The 7,484-nt window shown below is 45.2% G+C and overlaps 1 protein-coding gene across 1 annotated transcript; it reads right to left on the reverse strand.

Moving 5' to 3' along the window:
- Window positions 1-208: 208 nt before the first annotated feature.
- LOC107303347 (uncharacterized) lies at window positions 209-2,874 on the reverse strand. Its single transcript, NM_001367267.1, has 5 exons — window positions 2,256-2,874; window positions 1,731-1,798; window positions 1,458-1,589; window positions 852-1,007; window positions 209-724 (listed from the first exon to the last, which is right to left on the reverse strand). The coding sequence occupies exons 1-5, from the start codon at window positions 2,644-2,646 to the stop codon at window positions 395-397; spliced, it is 1,077 nt and encodes a 358-aa protein (NP_001354196.1). The 5' UTR covers window positions 2,647-2,874; the 3' UTR covers window positions 209-394.
- Between the last annotated feature and the right edge of the window lie 4,610 nt (window positions 2,875-7,484).

Here is a 7,484-nt window from a genome sequence, read left to right on the forward strand (position 1 = left end):
GGAAGAATTGATCAGACAGGAGACTGCATACGTTTGAAACAGCAAGTTAGTGTTCACAGATCCCCTGGCTAATGATCCTACTGAACAGACACCGATCGAGTAGAACTGGCTATTTGGCCATCAGAAGATTCACCAATAACAGAACAGGCTAAACAGCGCAACGCCACAACCCAACAATAACGGCTGCAGAGCATTAAGAAACAAGAACTGAAAAAGGAGTAGGACTAAATCAACTGCCACAGTCATGGTTGGCGCCACCTACAGATCAGTTCATTCTCATTCAGTATATTGCCTATCCTTTCATGATCCTAGCTCACTTCCTCTCTCTCTCCCAAAATGTATCAGCGTAGAGGCGACGGAAAGAAAAGAGAAGACGACGACGAGCCCAACGATCCTACTCCTGGGGAGTCAAGCTGACGTTGATGTCAGGGGAAGCCCTGTACACCATCTGCTGCGGCGAGCTTGCGGGCCAGCCAGCCACGGGGAAGCCCGTCGCGTTCAGGTTCATGGCGCTGGCGTGGGGCTGGGGAGGTGCGGCGGAGGGTGGCGGCGCATCATGGAACCCGTTCCCAGGACCTGCCAGAGAGATCGGGGTGGCTGCGGTGAGCACGGGTGGGGGCGCTTCAGGTTCTGGCAGTGCCGGAACCGGGGAGAGCTGCTGCTGCGCGCTCATCCGCCTCTGGTGCTGCTTCAGGCTGTTGGGCAGGAAGCTTCCCACGATCACCTGCCAAAGCCAAGCCATGCCAAGGTTTATTACGTTAGCGAGTCACCAGTGCAGCTTTTCAGGCTGTTGGCTGGCACTGAATCGACATGGAAAGAAAACTAGTTCAGGTTTCGGGGCTAGTTTTTACCTGTATAGGACTTGCGGCACGCAGCATCCCAGCCACTACGCCGCCGACCACACGGCCGTCTGGGCCAGCGAGAGAGACGCTGAGGCCGCCTGTCCTCTTACGACCTTCCTCAGCCATTGTGAAGGAGCCCATCAGCTGCAGGATCTCGAAACGGCCCTGAAGACCCACACACAAACACACCGGTGCCCTTTGAGCATAAAACTCGTGTTGTGTCACTTGTCATGATTTCAAAGTTCAATGGACACTGGCACCTCTTGGCAATTGTTCTTAGTGTTATGGAGTCTAGTTTACAGTTGCAAGTGTTTTCTGGTGCCTGAGGTAAATCAAGGCTGCAATGGGCGTAGAAGGAAGTGCAAGGGGAGCCATTTCCTACACAGTAATTTGTTTGCTTGCTTGCTTGCTTGCTGTTGAATCTATGACAGTATAGTATTTGTTTGTTTGATTGATGATTTATCAATCTCAATCAAGTCAAAGAACGTGAACAGAACTGATGAATCTCCGCTGAATGGGTGGTTTGAGATCATTCCTACCTATGCCACACAGATCAAAATTAAAGGTTCCCTTTGTTTGGAAAAAAGAAACCATCGACAATTTGACAGTCTGTACCTCGTAGGTGAAGGTGCTACCAGATGAGCCCGGCTGCCTCAGCGTCACGTTAGAGATTGTCCCGTTGGCGGAGAGGATGCAGACCGAGCGTGGACCTTTCTGCGAAAACGACATGACGCGCGCCGCCACATCCTAGCCAAAGCCAACGGATTGGACAAGTGAGCTCAGTGACACCCTGAAGAGACAAACAAGCACACTGCACACCAGCTCCTCTAGCTGCAGACATAATACACGAGACGCTGCAATGAGATGGAGATGGAGTGCATGTCTTACCTCCCCAGTACCCACGATGATGACGTGAGGCGTGAAGCTCCCGCCGGCTGACAGCGCGTACCATTCCCCTGTTGCGTTTGAAAGAACACCGATCAGACAGAGACAGAGAAATGAACACTTTTTATGTCATTTAACTACTAGAAGATCGTGGCCAGTATATAAGAAATTTAGCTAAACCATGCCCAAAGGGTTAGGTCAATTAGGTAATCTGACGACGGGGGGAAAAAATCTCCAAACCACAAGATTGGTGGGGAGCAAGAGGATAAACATTTGAATCGGCGATGAATGCGACAGTGAACAGAAGAAGTGCCGTAGCAGGTGACTGACGGATATTTGACTGTCTCCAGCGTGAAAGAAATGCACATCAAATCACGCTTACTGGACCCCATCCAAGCAATGCAACAGAAATCGACAAGGGGGGGGGGGGGGGGGGGGGGGGGGGGGGGGGGGGGGCAAACGCAGCAAGAAATCCTAGAGCGAAAAAAACGTATAAAAAGGGAAATTTCGGCCGGGGAGAATGCTGACCGAGAGTGGCCAGGATCTGGCGCCTGCCGGAGCCGCGCGGGCGGCCGCGGCGGCGCTCGGAGCTCATGTTGTTGGCGTGCTCGCTCTGGCTCTGCCCGGCCGCCCGCACGCCGCTGTCCCCCGCGGGCTCGCTCGGCATCCCGCCGCCCAGGCTCCAGGCAAGTGGCGCCGCGGTGGCGTCCCCGGCGTGGCCAGCCGCAGCCGGCGGCGGCGACGGCGTGAGGGACGTCGACGGCGACGAGGGGGAGGACTGGTACTGGTACCCCTTGGCCGCTGCCTCATGCGCCTCTGCCATGGCGATGTCTGCCGCTCCGAACATGCCGTGCTGCCCGGATCCATGGCCGCCGCCTGCGGCCACCACCGCGATACCCTCCCTCCCCTCCATCTGCATGTCCAACGCTCTTCTTGGGTTGCAAGTTTGCAACTCGGGACCTTTGCTTGCTGCGCAAATTCCTTCTTGTTCCCGCCTCCTGGTGCTTCGTTTCTTCGCTCGCTTGCACTTGAACAGAGGACGGCGGACACGAACTGAACAGACACCTGGTTCTAGTTTGGGTCTGTGTCCGGTTATACCCAGGTCATCGGGGCTAGGATTTTGAATATGTGCAAACGACAGAAACTGATAAAATAAAAATGAGAGATTTTGGCACAGGAATGGCGGGTTTTTCCTGCCGCTCTCCTCTGCGATCCCCTCCCTCTCTCTCTCTCTCTCTCTCTCCTTTGACCAACCATCTCATAGTTGGACTGCAAAAGTGTCCTGCACTGCAGCCCAACAAAACTTCCCCTTTTTTATTTGAACGGTAAAGAAGCGAATGGGACAAACAGTTTTTCCGATAAATTTTGTTTGATATATACAATAATACGCTCTAAAGAAGAGCAATGTCTGTGAATTGGACAAAAGAGTGGTGATTTTTTAGTAAAAAAATATATTCCGATCTTTATTAGAAATTCATAGGTTCTAAAACTAAACTTTAGTTTAGAGACTAATCTAGTCACTGCACTATTTGGTTCTATAGACTAAACAAGAACTAAACATATTTGCCAGCAGCCTGGGCCAAATATGTTTACTACAGTAGGCAGCTGGGAACGACCGAACAAGCTCGCGCGTGTAAGGGAGTGAAATTTTTGCCCTTTAGTCCCGTTTAGTCCATCTATTAGTTTTGTGTTTGAAAAATTAGAAACTAAAAAGACTAAAAGTTAGAGACTAAACATTAGTCCTATAAAACCAAACAGGTTCTAAAAACTTGAATACTACTCTCATGCTTTTCCTTCGAGTTCTTTTCTTGCATGTTGATAGTAGTATTATTTAAGGAAAGATCCAGCTGGTAGGATAAAAGCAGTCACATCGGGGATTGTACCATACAGTTCATCATCTGAAATTTTTACCACGGCTGCTGCCTTGCTGCTATGGAGTGTCTGCCCAGTTGTCCACACGACCACACACACTGCACAACATCCGATCATCACATATTTGAAATAACATCTTTTAAATAACGATATAATGTTATATAAGGACGGTTATTGATCGTTTTTCGAAACAAGTATTATTTAACAACTGCTATTAAAATACAGAAGTCAACATATAATGTCAGACCATGCACAACCTTATTTAATATCTCGTCTCTTGAATGGTCTGAAGGAGGTTAAATAAAAAAAAGAACGAAGAGTCTTGCGACAGTATTTATGATTTAAAAGTTCAAAGTTATATTATACCGTCTCTTAAATGTCTTTTGTACTTTGGAATCCCTAGGTTCTCTAGGTTATTAAGGTTTAGAAGAACGTTTGTTTGCTTATTTTCAGGAAGTTAAGGTGTGATAAAAAAATACTAATTGTCATATTAGTACCACTAGTGGACCTAATAAAGCATTTCACTCCCCATCTTTCTATGCAGCCTAGCCAATGTTCCTCCTTTTTTTTTGAACCTTCGAACACACGCAAAAGGCCAGATTCTCGTTACTTCCATTATTTCTCAATATTAAAAAAAAAACTCTAGGAGAGAAAAACAGTGCAGAAAATTTTACTTGTATAAACAAGCACGCTTACCCATGTTTGCAGAACCTGAGCACCTGTGACTGTTTTGCTTGGACACTACAGCCTGTCCAACTGGTCCTTTTGGGAAATCAGTAGCTGGAGTGCTGGAGACTATTCAAAAGGAAACTAAAAAAAGACAGTCATATTAATGATGTGTGATGGAACTGTAAAAGCTCTGAAATCCTCGTTATCGTAAAAACAATGGGTTTGCACGAAACAGACAAGGCAATGGTTTTATGGGAATGGGTTTTAATACGAGTGTCCTCGATCAGAAAACAAAAGCAATGCTTCTGCTAACAACATGACTCCAAGTTCAACCATAAGGCTCTTAGGCTATCCGCACTCATTCAACTCTAAAAATCCACTCTAAAAAGAATATTCCGTCCTAATCAGCAATATTCTCTACTCTATACAACAATTCCCTGCGCTCATGTTTACTCTACATCTCAACTCTATACCAACTCCCACGTTTTATATTATTTTTCCCACTCTCCTACCCTGGGCCGGCGCGCCGCTCTCCTCTCCCACGCGAGGAAGAGGTGGTTGTCCACGTGGAGGAATAGGGTATCCACTGCAAGACGCTATATCTGAGGTTCGAGCTCGCCTTGGGCCCGGTGCAGTTGGTCATACAGTCCACCGCTGCAGGGATATTTTACTGTAAATGGCGATGCATCCAGTTTGCAGTCCGCGAGTGCAGATAGCCTTATGATAAGAGCAAGGCTAATAGAAGAACTAATTGAAGCTCTATAATCTTGCGATATCATCAATAGCCAACAATAAAATCAATACATATAGTAAACTTATTTTTATAACTCTAAGTTGATTAAATTAAAGCTGAAAATATTTAATGTTTAGAGAGGGGAATCATTTGGATTGGCCAAAAATAGAAAGGGCCAGCCTTAACTCACACAGGAGGCTGCAAGTTTCTCCACATAAAATACGTTGGGATCGGGCTTCTCATGAAGCACCAGCTTTTTTCTCTTTTCTGTTTCCACCTACCCACCTAGGATTTTAATCAGCCTTATTATACTTGCTCTAAGGCCATGTAAACAAACATGATGACATGCATGCATGTAATTTAATGAAAAGAGATATGATAGATTTTATGGAAGATGAGAGAATTTCATGGAGTCGAAACTCTGGATACACTGGTTTCTAGAAAATATTGACACGACAGTCTCAAAAACTGTAGGGTGAAACTATCCATTGAGATTGATCTAAGAGGTGGACCCTTAAGAAACAGCAGTGTATGGTATGAAGAGAAAATATTTCAAAAAGATAAAAATAGACACCATAAATGTTCAGAGAAGTTCACACAGAATACAGCAACTGGACAGGATGATACAGTAAACAACTGGAGCAGTAAAGAGAGAGACAGTGCCCAAATCAACTGTCCCTTGCCTTGGAAAAATAAATGAAAGCTTACAGTGTCCACAGCTGTAGGAGTAAACTCTGAAGCAGCTGGAGCAAATTTCCGCAACATCCGCTGCAAAAGATGGAAAATGTGCTGTGCCAGCAGCAGATCAAGAGCTGGGCTACACGACGTACTCCTAGAATTTATTGTGTTTTTTTTCAAAAAGATGGTACGGGGAATAGGCAGTTCGAAAAAAAATCTAGAAGAAAGAAAAGTAGAAACTAGTAAAACCTCACAAAAAAAGAAGAAGAAAGTGAAAAACTTTTCACATGCTTTATTCGTTTTCTTCTCGGCATTAGACATTTTGAAACGGAGTACTCAACACCAACAGAGTATTATACAACCTGACAACCTATTTCTGGCCATTATTAACTCACTGAAACAACAAGACAGCAAGAAAGACAACTAACACTGGGAGACTTGAAATGTTTGTTACACAGATTAGGGCATTGGAGTGCCTGGTTGCTAAATACTGGGAAAACTGCAGTTTCAATCAGCAGAGGAAAAACAAAGTTGGCAGCAACAAAAACTTAGAGCACGAAAGTAACATATATGACGGCTTGCGGATAGGCTCACTAGTACACAGAATCTCTATAGCCAGTGGCGGAGCCAGCCCAAGGCTGGAGCCTGGGCACCATTATAAATTTCTAAATTTCATCTAAAGTCTCTATTCAATATAGACTGTTAATTTCAAGAGAATAGATACATAATACTAATATTCAAGCAAATATTATTTAATATTAAAAAATAAAAAATTAGCATGATGGATATCTCAAGAAGGTAGAGAACGAGGCAAATTTACAATACGTTAATACTCAATACTTGCATTGAAATATTAAATCAAATATTCAACCAACAGTTATATACTAATATACTCAAAAAAATCAATTAACAACTCATGAATTCAAAAATGAAAACAACTCACTGCAGTTGTCGGTTGGGACTGGGCTGCTGTCACACCCGGTTTTAGAAGGTAAACCGAATGCGAACCATGTACGTGCCAGGATCAGTTATTCACGTACACAGCAGTTACATAATATGGACATCATCACACAGTGCTCAAAATAGTATTAATAAGGGAAATAGTCGATTACATCATACGTCTGAGACGTCCATATAGTTCTTACAATAAATCAAAGTGCGGAAAAGAAACGTAGATAGCGCGGCCTTCACAGGCAGCCGACTGGGGGGTTGCCGCTAACCCACACCTAGAACTCGCCGTAGTCTTGGAACTCCTGGAAGTCTCCTTCCACAGCTTCATCTTCGCCTGAGCAGTGGTTGCAATGCTGACAACCTGGGGGGGTTTGGTGTGTAGAGCAAGGGTGAGTACACATCAACATACTCAGCAAGTATCCTGTTTGGCTGTAGTGGACTAGCTTTATGTGGGGATAAGTCAAGCAGTTGCTTTTAGTTGGTCAGGTTATTACTTACTAGTAGAAAGCCAGGTTTTAACATTAACCCAAGTTATTAGCCCAATGTATCCTTTCCAAACGGAAAGAATACCACTTACCAATACCATAATCGTAATCAGAACCATCAATCTCATTGTCACCTGTACCAAAGTATCTCTGATCAAGTATCACTAATCTCTGGAGCTCCCTTGGCCGCTCATAACCGCGAGCACGGCTGATATATCAGTTTCATAACACTCTGCAGAGGTTGTGCACTTTACCCACAAGTCGTGATTCCCTCTCTGGCCCGGGCTTGCAAGACCCTTATTCACTCCCGAGGTGAATGGCCAAGGATTCACTACGAAGCCTTTACAAAGATTCCCCGGGGCTGTAGCC

The sequence above is a fragment of the Zea mays genome, chromosome 2 (genome assembly GCF_902167145.1).
Source record: "Zea mays cultivar B73 chromosome 2, Zm-B73-REFERENCE-NAM-5.0, whole genome shotgun sequence".
NCBI lineage: Eukaryota > Viridiplantae > Streptophyta > Magnoliopsida > Poales > Poaceae > Zea > Zea mays.

Coding starts and splice junctions, on each gene's coding strand:
- LOC107303347 (NM_001367267.1), bottom strand. CDS start 2,646: ATGCAGATGGAGGGGAGGGAGGGTATCGCGGTGGTGGCCGCAGGCGGC. Junction 1,590..1,730: donor TCATCGTGGGTACTGGGGAG/GTAAGACATGCA, acceptor GGCTTTGGCTAG/GATGTGGCGGCGCGCGTCAT. Junction 725..851: donor GTGCCGCAAGTCCTATACAG/GTAAAAACTAGC, acceptor TGGCTTTGGCAG/GTGATCGTGGGAAGCTTCCT.